Here is a 13,911-nt window from a genome sequence, read left to right as displayed (position 1 = left end):
GACTCGGGTTAGTTTATTTGTCCCACCTTTGTATCCTAAGACGCTAGGCTCGGTACCATTTTACACACATTACTTTAGGCTATGCCTAGAGGGTAGCAGCATTATCATTTTGTTCAAAGACATTGGTAGTAAATAAGTGGCGAGATTCGTACAAAGTACCAAAGTTCAACCACTTGACCCAGTCTAGACTAACTTAGACATGAGGTAGTAATGTTTACTGATATCTAAGAGTTTGTCAAATACTTGTTTTGTTACAGACCAGCATGTGTCCAGAGTGTGGTCAGATTTGACCCCGTCAAGGTCACCAGGTGTGTCGTCTCCAAGACCCAAGAGTCCTCCTCACCGCAGGTCTGCCCAGCCACTCAACAAGGTATGTCAGGTCTACTGTCTAGTCAATTGAAAAAAAGACACATCTGCATTAGAAGAGGGGATAGGGATCTATCAGTAATTTTAGTCACTACTGTTAGTAGTACAGAATATGGGACAATTTACTGTCCCAAAAGACACCAGCAAAACTTTTGTTCAAAAAGTATTGAAGTTTTAATAACTCGAGAATGTATCTTGGTTAGGATAACTTTTGTTCTATTTTTTTATTTGCTAGAAGTTGAGCTGCAGCACTCACCATGAAAGACTCATCCATTCATGTTATGTTATAATCTAATCAAAAACCGGTTTCAGTTGGTCCTTATGTTTTGGAAGTATAGTTCAGTATTTTCATATACCTGCAATTTGTTACAACCATTGTTTGTGTCACAGGCCGGCTGCGGTTCCAGTCTTCCGTCCCATGTCAACGTCGCTCCCAACCCGTACCAGTCTCGGCCATACTCACGGTACCCCCGGAAAGACAAGGTACGCTATCACTTATCATCTTCTGGACTAAGTGTGATGTGTGTACAGCTTTTTCCTCTGTAATCCTCACTTTCTTTGTTGTAAGTTGATTTTTGGTGATGAAAAATTACCACTATTTGAACAAATCAGAACCGACATTTTCATTCACAATTAGTAACAAGTTTTTACTACAGCATTTTGGGATCTGGAATCTGATCCGGGCCTCAGGTGAGAAAGTACCTAAGATATAACAAGATTAGTTAGCTTTCTTCTACATTAGTACACAAATCCAACAGAAGCTGCAAATCACAAAAGAAAAACCATAGGACCAGACAATAATTGTGTATTAGTCAAACAAAAACCTAAAAAAAAAAACTATTATAGTAGTGCAAAATATTGGCACACAGTGAACACGTCCTAAAATGGAGGCTTAAATGACACCTCTTAGCAACCTTCATGACTTTCTCTTCTGATAGGATCCAAATAAGTCATAGTTCAAACATAGATTATGACTGGGAGAACGAGTATTGCTTTATTATTTTATGTTACAAAAGTGGTGTTTTAGATTTGTTGGGGTTTTTTACATGTGATGATGGTCCCAAAAAGAAAACGTGATTTATATGAGAAATGAAAGAGGATTGAATATGTTTTACAATGGAGATACAGCTTTAACACGACTTAACTCATGACAGAAAAAGTGCAAAACCTTTCCTGAAATTTTTTTAAGAAATATTGATCTTTACTGTAATGACTTTTAATATATTAATTGATTTTTTTTATTTTCCCTGTTTTACCCTTTTTGTTGGTCGGTAAAGGTCACAATATAGTCATATAGGCATATAGTCATATAGTCATGACCCATATAGAAGTATTTTTCTTTTAGGTGTTACTGCTATGTGTCATATTGTGCCGTCAATATTCTAACAGCTGTTTGTGTTATAGGACGTGTTCTCTACGTTCTCGTCAGACTCAGGTAACGTCCACGACTTCACAGAAGGTTCTGAACATAGGATGCACATGCCCAAAAGCAAGTCCATGCCTGACTACAACGACGCTTACTCCCAGGTCCCTGGTGAGTCAACAAATCTGTTTAGTGTACACAGCAGTTGATTTGTTCAATTCTCATCAAAATCATGTGAAAGGAATTGATAATATGGAGGTTGAGAGTGGATGTCTACTTGCTTTTTGCTAAATTTAGTAGGTACACTTGCAACACTAGAAATTGACTGATGAGACATGTGGATGGTGTCCCTAGAAATATCAGCTGAATTATGAAGTTTTTTACTCATCCTGATGCATGCTTTAGAACCTATAGACTTAAAGTTCATCATAAACCATAGCAACCTATCCTTGCTCTGCCTAAGTTACAGATGATTGCAATCTCCTCAGACTGTGAGACAAATTATTTAGTATGCTTTCTGTTAATCCACTGCCACTATATAATTTGTGTGTCACAACTAACAATACACGATTTAGAATGAAGTGTCTTGGTTCTTACCTAACAAATGTTTAAAAGTAATTATTTCATTTATTCTAAATTTTAAATTTTTTTAATTTTTTTCCTGTGGCTGTGAATTAACAGAATTCCTTCATTTTACATTCATAATTTAATCAATTTTTTACTGTGACATTTATTTTTCCTTTGACTCAAGTTGTCTTTTGTAAAGCAGTGGAACTCAATAACTTATTTTGCTACACAGGTCATGACAATAGGCTCCGCCAGAGCCGAAAGTGGAGCAGCAAGAAGACGGAGTTGACGGACAGTGGAGTCAGCGTGGTTAGTGATACTCCCCCAGTCAGTGTGGTCTCACAGTTCAAGGACAGGTATGTCTACTCAAGCCTTTGCCGTAGTTTCACACACATTCATTGTCAATAGTAGACTCTCTCTGATTTGACTCATGTATTTACAAAGCACTTCTATGTCTTGTTAACAAGCTAGTCACAACCTGTTTAGCAATGAAAACCAATTGCTTTTTACTTCATGGAGTTTACTAGCACTCTCTGTCGGTGGCTCAAAACAACAATGTTTATTTTTGTACAGAAGCGTTAAATCGATGTTTACACAATTGTCGCTGGAATACCAAAAAACGCATTTGTGATTAGATTTTATTTTTATTCTATAACTTTAACATTTTGAATTGAATGTCTACTTTTCAATAGTCAAAGGTTTTATAACTGTGTTTGCAGCCGTGTGCTGTCCTGGCTGATGGAGAGTGGCCCAGTGACAGAAGGTCGGTCATCACAGGACAGCAGTGTTGCATCACTACACCGTCGCCGCAGCGCCTCGCCGCCCGCACCTGCTCAGCCATTTGTAGCCGATCCTTCCATGCCGCCGCTGCCTTCACCACACACAGCCACACAGCTGGAGGAGGCTCGGCGGAGACTCATGGAAGACGAGAGTCGGAAAGCGAGAGTCAGGTAAACAACCTAACTTCAACAACAACTCGCATACCATACTTTTGCCAATGCTTTTTTGGAATTGCGGATGGGATAAAATAGTGTTGGGAATGTTGACACTGTTCACAAAAAATAATTTTTATATAAAGAAACAATTGTTGGTTGCTAGTTTTATCTTAATTGAGATTTGCTTTTTTTTTATTGCTAACTCCCCATTCTTAAAACTGAATTCCACTTTTTTTTTTACGGATGGATAATGGACTCTTACTTATGGTGTCTTCTAAAAGATAAACTTCTTTCTAATGCAAATGTTTTTGTCTTAGCCTATGTTAAAACATAACTTGTATGAAATGAATTGAAATGCCATTCTCTAAACTTTACTTGGTAACAGTTCAATAAAATCAAAATCTTCACAATGATCTTCATGCAGATTCAAGAATTATTTTTGTTAATGGTCATGTTTAAAACAAACAGAATCACTAAACATTTACACCAGAGTCTTGGTAATCCAAACCAACTGTTGGGGAAAAATTATCTGTTATCATTTAAAATCATAGCCACATGTTCTAAGATACTAACCAAGGGGTGCAGCCAACCGGAAAATTCCTTTAACCAAGAATTAATTCTTGGCTACATGAATTTTGACGACCTGGAACAATTTAATGAACATAGGTTCATTAAATCTAGGAAACCATATCTTCATTAAAACCAGGAATCTGAATATTGGGAGCAATTGGCAATAGCCAATAGCCGAGTTATTAATGATTTTCGTTATTGATGTTCTGTTAGCTCTCTTTTAAGATTGTCACATAAAAAGTTTGATTTCCGGTGTTATTTTTTTAAATTGAATTGAATATCTTAATTGCAGCAGGCTGGGTGTGTGTGGGTCTCAGTCCGGCGGGTCTACGTTGCGTCGGGCGAGCGCTGGTGGCCGCAACGTCCCCCCTCCTCCCACCACTGGCACAGCTACTTACACCACTGTTGTGTTTTCCTTCTGTGACGAGCAAGTGCCTTACCGCACCAAGATACCGGCTCGTCAGGTCACACTGCGTCAGTTCAAGGAGTATCTGCCTAAGAAAGGATCCTACAGGTTGGTTAAAGGATTGCTAATTTGTTACGCTAAGCTAATTTACTAGGTGCCAATGTTCAAGCTAGTTTGCTATGAGACATGTTTGTTTGCCGAAAGTCCAAGGAACTCTTGGGAATCTGGCACTACTTAAGTTAATTAGCTTCTCAATGTGCCAAAACATATTTCAACTTCATAAAAGAATAAATAAACTACTTCACTAGTTAGGAAACTAGTGAAAAGGCTTACTAACGGAAACATATGTTTTGACGTGGCTAATTTTTAGCACTTAATGTCAAAGCTAGTAGAAGTTATGTGATCTGTTAACACGATTGTTCTTTTTGTCTTCAAAATTGCCCAAGGCTCCATTAGACTAATTTAGTGAACTGTGCTAAAAGTTTTAATTTCATTGCAAGTACCAAAAGTGGCATTTTCTGGTGTGCGCTCAAGTTTTATGTGAGAAGTCAAAGCCGAACACTGGAACATCAAATTTCACGTGCGGGGTGAAATAATTGGAGAAAGTGATGTGATATCACTTTTGATACAATTTATTAATGATACTTTACATCATGACGCAATTATGCCTATTCTCTGTTCGCAGTTCTAGATTGTTTAGCAATAAAATTCCTGATTTATTTTATAAAAGTAAAAGATAAGGAAACGCTAAGTGTAGTGGGCTAGATTGAGAATAAGGGAAAGTAAATTTGGATCAAGAGAAACCTATTGCTTCTTCCTTAATGTATTCCTAAGCTATGTGGCCATGTGTCACGTTCCCATCAGTCAAAAGTTCAGTTTGTGTACTTAACAATCTCATTATTTCTTCAGGTATTTCTTCAAGACGGAGTGTGAAGACCTTGACATGAAGGTTATTCAAGAGGAAGTGACAGACGACAACGACGTTTTGCCGCTGTGGGAAGGGAAGATCATGGCACAAGTGAAGGCTGCAGACTGAGGGAGAAGAAACTACAGAAATTCAAGACAGACTGTTAAACCCCAGAAACTTAAATTAATACAGACTCATCAAAAGCTACGGAAGTCTAATCCACAGGGTGTCTCGCCTTATTTTTAGTGAAGTTTTGGTTTTAATTTTTTTTACACAGTTCAGCAGGAAAGACTAGGTGTAAACGCTCACATTGTTTCAGGTACCGATGAAAAGAGACATTACGAACACTCGTCGGTTTCCTGAATCGAATTGATCGCTTCGATCGCTCGACCTCTTGTACAGTGTACGACGTGTATTTATTTTATTTGCCGACCTTGTTTTAAAATCGTGCCTTAGTCGTAAAGCGAATTTGCACAACTGTTCATATCGGTTTAAGTTTTCATATTTTTGTATTGAATACTTTCTTCTTTCAGTTCCTTGTCATCTACAAAGTGTTCAATAGACAATTGGAAATATTGTATTTAATTTAAGTTGACAAAGAGTTGGATAATGGATGATGGGGAATGAGGTGCAATAATACTTGTGTATGTTTGGAAATTGGAATCACCTGAAATATTTACTGAATTGTATTTTAAAAAGGGTGTGCAATTATTTAAAAATATATAAGGACTTATTTTGGAAAGAATAGAGTTCAGTTAGCTTATCTGGGAAAATTTAAGCTGGAAAAACAATTGAAGGATTCTCTTCAATCTACTCCCTTAAGAAGTTCTACAGTAACGAAATGTCAATATTCTTTTGTATGACCTTTTATTGTATATCTGTAAGTCCCTGAACTTAATTTTCCCATTTAAACATCTGAACTCGTACCCTTCATAAAAAACTCTTTGATCAGGACAAAAACTGCCTGTTAATGACATGTCAGTTCATGTTCTTTTACACATTGTAGGTGGTTGAATGTTTGCTCGGTGTGTTCCCTTGAAATAAACATTTTTTAAAGGATTACCACTAAATATATTTCAAAATTTCTCCATCATCCAATTTTTATCACATATTTTGTTCCTTTCTCTTGTCAGTTTCTATGTTCAAATTAGTTTAAATCGTAAGTGTTACGCTCAAATCACTCGTGTTTGAGTATTTAATCGACAACAAGTTCCTGACTTAACTTGTTTGTTTAGTTGTAAATTGTTTCTTGTGCTGTTTTTGTTGTAAGGCAGCTGCCGTGAATGCCTAGGGTAGGTGGCTGGTTGAGAATTAACAATGTAATTTTGTTACAGTTGACAGACGTACTTATGTCAAAAACATTGTGTAAGTTTAAAATTTGAATGCATGTAATACAGCTACATTTTTTTTATATTTTCATTCAGAGTCCAAGGAATTTATGTTGATTATTGAGTTATAACAATCATTGCATGTTATATTATAGGCTCAACGAGCCAGCATGTAAACTGTTTTAGCACCAATCTTGCCTTTATATCATACTAGCTGCTGTACTCGTGCTTCGCAACGGGAAGATGTACTATACCGCCTAATCCAAACATTTGTTAAGTAGTTCAAATTTATAAACAAAGAGCCACCAAATCTAAACAAAAAAGTATGACGTACATTGTAACTGTCCTACTGTTTACATTTAAATATATAATCAATTTTTCATAATCAATGACGTAAATAAACCTACCACATAGTTCTGTTGCGTAAAATATTTTAATCAATTTGTTTGGATCGCTGGTCCGGACTAATAAGCTTGTAGTAGTTCTAACGGTTTACATTAAAATGTCAAGTCAACGCAACGGTAAACAAATATTGTGAATTTTTTCATGCTTCCATGGAGACCAATTTTGAAACCCTCACCTCAAAACTATGTTTGGGCTGTATGGGTTTAGTATTTTAGTTGTGGCAGCCGCATGGACAAACAGACAGACACCACCTCAATTTTATAATAATACTAGCTGGCTCGACAGACGTCGTCCTTTCCTAATGTGGTTTTATGTCAAATGCTCGTTCATTTCAAGATGAGCTCGTTCGCATAGCTCCTTTAGGTTGAACTCGTTTGCTGCGCTCACTTGCCTTCAGGTTAGCTCGTTCGCTACGCTAACTCTCCTCCAGGTTGAAGTTCGTTCGCTAGGCTCACTCACCTTTTGTTGCAAATTAGCTGTTTAACTTTTTAATGCTATTGAACGTCACCGAATCATACTGTTTAGTTGAACCAGCTGTTAAGATTCTTTAATTCCATTTAAATATGAGTACTCATAAGCTTAACATGGGACACTCCAGAGCCACTGGGGTGGAGCCCTTTTGATGGATCTGCACCAAACTTCACACAAACAATCCTTTAATAATGCCTGAAAGTTTCATTACAATCTGTTTAGCGGTTTCGGAGTCCATAAAGGACAAAACAAACTAACCAAAAAACAAACATACATTGGATTTTATATAGGATAGATAGATTTAAATAAATAAACCATGAGAAACTCGCCTCTTGATTCCAAAAACATTAATAGAAACTAGACAGAATAGATTTTAATAAGTTAAGCCTTAAAATATTACGTCAAAATATTCCATTCAATTTGCTTGCAAGATGAAGGGGCTTAAGTACATAGGCTATTTACGCCACTTTGTCTTGCAAGCCTCGAATTCTCTAAGACAATCACACGCTCTAAGGTGGGTATTTTTATTTTAAGCTGATAATGATTGCACAATGACTGTAGAATTGAGCAAGATGATATGTAGGTTTGTTACTGACCTATAAATTAGCTATCTCTTTATTCGGAACCATTTATATAAAGGCCAATGACCAAGGACAGTAGGGTCCATTTTCAAACCATCAAAAAGCTACTGACTTTTCTCAAGAACAAACCATCAAGCTTCTGCTTGCTAGGGGAGCACTGTAACGAATCAGAAACATTTTTATAACTAGCGTCTTGTTGAACTTTATTATTTAAAATACATGCATTAAACATTTTTTTTAGCATGTATGGAGATTTCAGTCTGCTATGTAAACATTACCAACCTTACCCTAGATCATTTGATTTTAATTTGATTGTGCCTGCCTGAAAGAGAGTTGAAAACCTAGAAATTTTTTTTTTATTTACAAACATAACAAATTTCGATTAAGGTTTATTCATATCAATCAATGCAATATTAGTTTTACATTTTGTTGAATGTCGCCGTCCCATAACCAGCCATCCAACCCCTGCCAATTAAGTATATTACCTCAAATAGTTAAGGTACAAGTGCTAAAGTTTAACTTTGTATATATTTTTTACAATCGGATGCTTGCTACATTTTAATATTGTTTTTTAATTTTAAGTATTTATGAAAGTTAAATACAAATCGAACGAGAAGTGTACGGGCGGTTAGTTAATGTATTTTAATTTTAAATGTTTAGTATATGTATTTTTTTAGTAATTTATAAAATTTGTAATTGTGACATAGTAGGTCTATATATATTTGTCCTAGGTTATTTCTAAGAAAAACTGTGTTTTCAGTTTGTATAGCACAAAACTGTAATCAAAATTCTGTGAACTGTTTTTGACCAATTAAGACGTTCAAGATCAAAAGTCGAACTAGAGAAATTGAACTTTTTAAATATTTTTTATTTTTTAACAATGTCAAACCTCAATTTGACCCTTAAGAATATTTGTAAGTAATTTATTTTATTAACAACATTAACTGATGTCAATAAAACGTTTTTAGGTATCGAGTTGTTTTTTCATTCATACCTTTGCACAGCTATAGCTAGTAAGTAACTTAAACTATAGATTAATTTCCATAAAGTTGACATGCCATTCTTTTCAGCGAATTTCCCTATAGGGAAGTAGCTATTACCGTAGGTGGCACAGTAAGACCTAGGCCCGGTGCCGATTTACTTTTTCATTTTGATGTCCCCAGAGGTTAAAAGCACCATTCATTAAAATTTATACATATAGAGTTATATATATGTCCGTGAACATGATAACTTGAGTAATTTTTGTCCGATTTTGATGAAATTTGCTTTCAAGGTGTAAGACGGGATAAACTTAAATAAATTCGTGAACCAGCATCATCGGACCATGGGAATGGGGTTTTGTGGGGGGTTCTTTAGGGTAAAAATTGGTTTTTCTAATTTTTGACCCTCAAATACCAAATTTCCCAATTTATATCTAGACCTTATTAAATAAAAAGCTTAAAAAAAAGATGATTTAGTATAACAAAGTGTTTTTGTACAGTTATTGGCAACGGATAAAAATCAAAGAATTGTAAATTTAAAATTCCCATGTTATTCTTATGGAGCATATTGAAAATGATGTAGTTTGCTTGTTTATGGATATATTTTGATCAAACTTGGCAAATTTATTTATTTTATTCTTAGCTATTAATATTTTACCAAAACCCACTTCATTAGTTTCAGCTTATAATAGCAGCAAACCTAGGTACATAAGTTAAACCTAATGTTATTTAAATAGATTTAGTTAAAAATCATTCAGAGAAATGGAAATTCGTTTTGCTGCGGCGGGGGTATTTTATGTTTGTTTATTTACAACATTCTACATGTATTTATTTCCATATCATAGTATAAAATACCACAGCTGCAGCAAACCTGCAGACAGCTAATTTCAACTTGTCTGATTGGATTTTTACTAAGATACTTCCAAACAAGAAAGAGCAAAGTGGCATGAATTGTTGCCAACTTATTTTCAAGCGTACACACACATATTATGTGTCTAATAAAAGCACGGTTTGAATACTGAAAATGAGTGTGGCAAAAGTAAGTAAATGCAGCAATTAGCTACTTTGCGTGCTATAATCAGTATAAGAATGCCCGCTTTATCAGGTAACTGTAGGAAAAAGAATTTACTAGCACTCTCTATGAATGGCTGATCCAACAGTGGATTGTTTAGTAAAATAAAACCCCCAGAGCACAGGTTATGTATAATATCCAAGTCAATGGTTATTCTAAAAGGACAATCTTGTGTTAACCACAGAGATGCAAGTTACAGAGGAAACAGTCAATGGTTCACTCTAGTGGTGTCTAGCACTAGTCGCTGGTATCTAGGGCAAAGTCCAACACCACCCCCACCTCCGCGGTGGAAGAAGACCCTGTGGCCTGTGCAATAGGAATTTCCACACAATGCTCATACCTCGGGCTCTTCCTTGCTCGTCACAAGTATATTTCCCGCATAACATACTAGAGCTGAAAGCGCACCGTGTTCACAATAAGCAAGTTTGCTTTGTACCTTCTTGGTACCTTACTTCTCTGTTGGTTAACAAATTCTACCTCTTAGAGATCTAAAAAAATGTCTTAATAATTTATGTATGTTCTTAATCATTAAGTAAACCAACATTTAACTAAAGTCATGTTGAAATTATAAAACACTGTAAATATAAATATAGTTTATTAAGTAGCAAAAAGTGTTAATTACAATTGACAATTTTCTATGAAGCTGCAAATTCCAAATTCATAGATTACAAAATAAGGCTAATAATACAACAAATTTTGCTAAATTCTCTAAAGCATATTATTTTATTAGTAGAAAAGGAATAGAAAATGTTTTTCACAACATCCAAACGTTAACATAACATGTCTTATAAAACCTTGAACAGTTTTAACCTAATAAATAAAAATTGTGCTTTGTTTTGCAAGAAAAACACAGTGTTAAAGCCATTTGCATTTAAATTCATGAAAATATTGCTTGTGGAACAAATATTACATCAAAAGAATGAATTTGTTTTGTAACACTAGGTGTTCCTAAAAATCTAAAATATTGAATGCGTCTGCATATAAAACCTGAATGTACAGTTACAAAAGCAAGGCAATTGGAACAAGGCACAAATGTAATTAGAAAAGGCATTTAGAAAAGTAGATTTCTTGATATCCACAAATTTGATCATTTTGAAACTATTTTGGTAGTAAAAAGATTTCCAGTATTGGTGGTAAAAATGTGCTTAAAGTTGGCATGGCTAATATGCAACAAATTTATGAACCAATCATACAATGTGGTAACCTCCATTTTTCTCGAGAACTGTTCAATTAAATTGTAATACCAGTTTAAAACATGGAACCTACAAAATACTTAATTGAATAAAATTAAGAAGTTTGAATACAAAAGTGTGAAACATTGGTTAAAGCTTTACTTGGTGCATAACATTTAAAATGGGTTTAAAACACAATTAACTAAATAACCAATAATTTGAGATCAATTACACTTTTTACAAACCAAAGTAAACTGTACAAACATCCTTATAGTTATAGTAGTTTTCATAAACACTGAAAACAAAATACTGTAACTTATTCCTCTACTAAAAATAAAGTTCTTAAGCTAATTCATTGAACACATCATAATCACAATTATTGTACCAGTACGCAATTCGTAGTACTTAAGAGAATAAAATTATTTGAACTTACAAATTCAGTTTGTAGCAAATACTTATAATTTGTTTGTATTGAGGCAATTAAACTCATAAACACTAAAGTCAAGTTATAAGGATAAAATCAAATAAAAATATATTTTACTGTTGTCGGGGAAAACCATTTATTATTCCATATTGATAAAAAAAATTAAAATAAACCTGAGTATAATTGAAAAAAAGAAAAAAAATTCTAAATCAAATCTACAGTACCGTAATAACAAAACAAAAAACACTTTTCAATTTAAAACAGTAATAAAAATAAATTAACTGCCTAAAAATGAACCTCATCATTAAATCATCACCTCAGCTTTGTTATACCTAGGTTGTAATATGACAAGTTGTTATTGTTGTAATAAGACAAGTTGTTATTGTTGTAATAAGACAAGTTGTTATTGTTGTAATATGACAAGATGTTATTGTTGTAATAAGACAAGTTGTTATTGTTGAGTTGTTAGGGATAAAATATTTCAAAGGTGTATCTCATTTAAAAATATTGTCTGCTGTTTTTTAAAAACAGTAAATTTTATTTATTTGGATTATGTAATTTAGTTTGAGATCTAATTTATTAAAACCAGAAAATGCAATATTTTTCAGGCAACTTTTATTTTTGTTTATTTGGAAACTTTTATTTCAGTTTGTTGGTTGGCATTAAAATAATTTAAGGATCTTTTTGGGTCGGGAACATTGGAATCGCGACAAACGTTCACAGATATTACTGCTATCACATGATTCCAATATTGCTGGGTTTAAACAGTTTTGAAATAGGTTGGAAATACAATTAAAACATTTTACCTACGACCGTTTTCTAAACTAGCCGTTTCAGTTCAGTTCTTAGAATGAACAAGATTCATTTAACAGATTTGTTTACTTAGATAACAGCAAGATTTTACTTAACAACATGAGTAACGGACCAACTAGGTTCAAGGATTGAGAGAAAAGAAGTAAAATTGTTATGCTTTGAACATCAACTAATCAGTTGTTAAGTCCGATTTAATTGTTAATGAGTGGTGCAATGAATGTTTCATTGCATCACTGTCAGTGGCTCTGAGAGGTTATAAACAAAAACATAGCCTCTCTTAGAAGTTATTAGTAGTGATTGTTAGTAATTAAAAAAAACTATCGTAGGTAAAGTGGTGTACTCAACTCGGGTAAATAGTCTTAAAGACACTCGTAGAAGTTTTAAGGCACTTGCCTTAAATTTCTACTCATGTCGTTAACACTATCTCTACGCGATTGTTGCGTAAACTACTATTAAATATGGATCAATTTTAAGAAAATTATTTTTTAATTTTTTTATCGATTTCCACAGTAGATTCTGTATTGTATTTAATTGTAATCAGGATAAAAACTGAAGATCTGTCGATCTGTGACTCTGACTCTATTTTTTAGAATTCACATTGGAGATTTGAAATTCCCGGATTCGACCATCATTAGAGAAACCACCTAGAATATTATTTTCATATGATCTTCACCGGTATTATGAGAACCGCTTAAAAAGTTATTTATTGCATGATCTTCACAGGGTAGCCTAAGTTAAGATTCACCTAGAACTCCAGTTGATCTACTGCAGGTTCAGTTATCTGGGCAAGTCGTAAGCAAACTCAGAATTCCAATCTCTCAGGAAGACGTCCTCAAGTTGTTTCCGCAACTGTGTATCTCCTTCGATGACAACCCCCACCCCTCCAGTGGACACAAAATAATCCCCAGACCAGTTGGACGTTCCTGTGGACAGTTAATTGTGCAATGAGCAAATTAAATTGACAAATCAATGATAGGCCACAAAAGGCTAGAGGATTGTTGCATGCTTACTTAATGAGAACAACTTTATCCTGACACTAGAAACACATAAATACACAATAAACGTTAACTTGAAATAATAAATTGTGTCAATGACAGTGAAACATTTTTTTGTAAAGTGTAAAGTTTTTTTTCTTATCATAGCCTACCACAATGGACTCATTTTTGTAAAGGTAAGCCTACCCCAGCAGCAGTAATCCTTACAATTTATACCCTTATGCTTTTTGTGATACACCCATTAAACTCAAAAGGTTATTGTTTGTTCTATGTTGAACATTGTATCTAAATAAAAATCTAATTTGTTAAAAATATGTTATTGTTAAAATATGTGTTGTGGTATAAAGTAAGAAGACATGTGATGAGTTGTTGAGTCAAAAGGTCACTATCCCAATAAATCTTTATAAAGGTTACACTGAAAATGAACTTTGCTAGTAAAAGTTTTCCTCGTAAATTGTATTCTTAACATTTTGTTTCCTCCCAAGAAACTACCTACTTAATAAAATACTGTAATGCTTTAAAAAACTATTTATTCTTTCTAACATACTTTTTCATA

At 34.2% G+C, this 13,911-nt stretch overlaps 2 protein-coding genes across 8 annotated transcripts in view; one reads left to right on the top strand and one right to left on the bottom strand.

Annotated features, from left to right (window-relative positions):
- Window positions 1-8,870, top strand: part of LOC129000789 (axin-like) — a 53,400-nt gene extending 44,530 nt beyond the window's left edge. For 4 of the 5 annotated variants that reach the window (XM_054427790.1, XM_054427791.1, XM_054427787.1 and 1 more), the window contains 7 exons: window positions 258-370; window positions 757-849; window positions 1,771-1,900; window positions 2,529-2,652; window positions 3,016-3,246; window positions 4,094-4,315; window positions 5,117-8,870. In XM_054427790.1, coding sequence (XP_054283765.1) covers window positions 258-370; window positions 757-849; window positions 1,771-1,900; window positions 2,529-2,652; window positions 3,016-3,246; window positions 4,094-4,315; window positions 5,117-5,243 — 1,040 coding nt within the window. In that variant the 3' untranslated portion in view covers window positions 5,244-8,870. The remainder of the gene's footprint in view (window positions 1-257; window positions 371-756; window positions 850-1,770; window positions 1,901-2,528; window positions 2,653-3,015; window positions 3,247-4,093; window positions 4,316-5,116) is intronic. The other variant, XM_054427789.1, reaches the window with a different exon arrangement.
- A 1,692-nt stretch (window positions 8,871-10,562) lies between these two features.
- Window positions 10,563-13,911, bottom strand: part of LOC128999978 (5'-3' exonuclease PLD3-like) — a 38,950-nt gene continuing 35,601 nt past the window's right edge. For all 3 annotated transcript variants that reach the window (XM_054426803.1, XM_054426804.1, XM_054426805.1), the window contains one exon: window positions 10,563-13,283. In XM_054426803.1, coding sequence (XP_054282778.1) covers window positions 13,138-13,283 — 146 coding nt within the window. In that variant the 3' untranslated portion in view covers window positions 10,563-13,137. The remainder of the gene's footprint in view (window positions 13,284-13,911) is intronic.

Source organism: Macrosteles quadrilineatus, unplaced genomic scaffold (assembly GCF_028750875.1).
Source record: "Macrosteles quadrilineatus isolate MER2022 unplaced genomic scaffold, UCM_ALF_1.0 Scaffold_8__2_contigs__length_117827958, whole genome shotgun sequence".
NCBI lineage: Eukaryota > Metazoa > Arthropoda > Insecta > Hemiptera > Cicadellidae > Macrosteles > Macrosteles quadrilineatus.
This window is presented reverse-complemented; position numbering and strand designations above follow the sequence as displayed.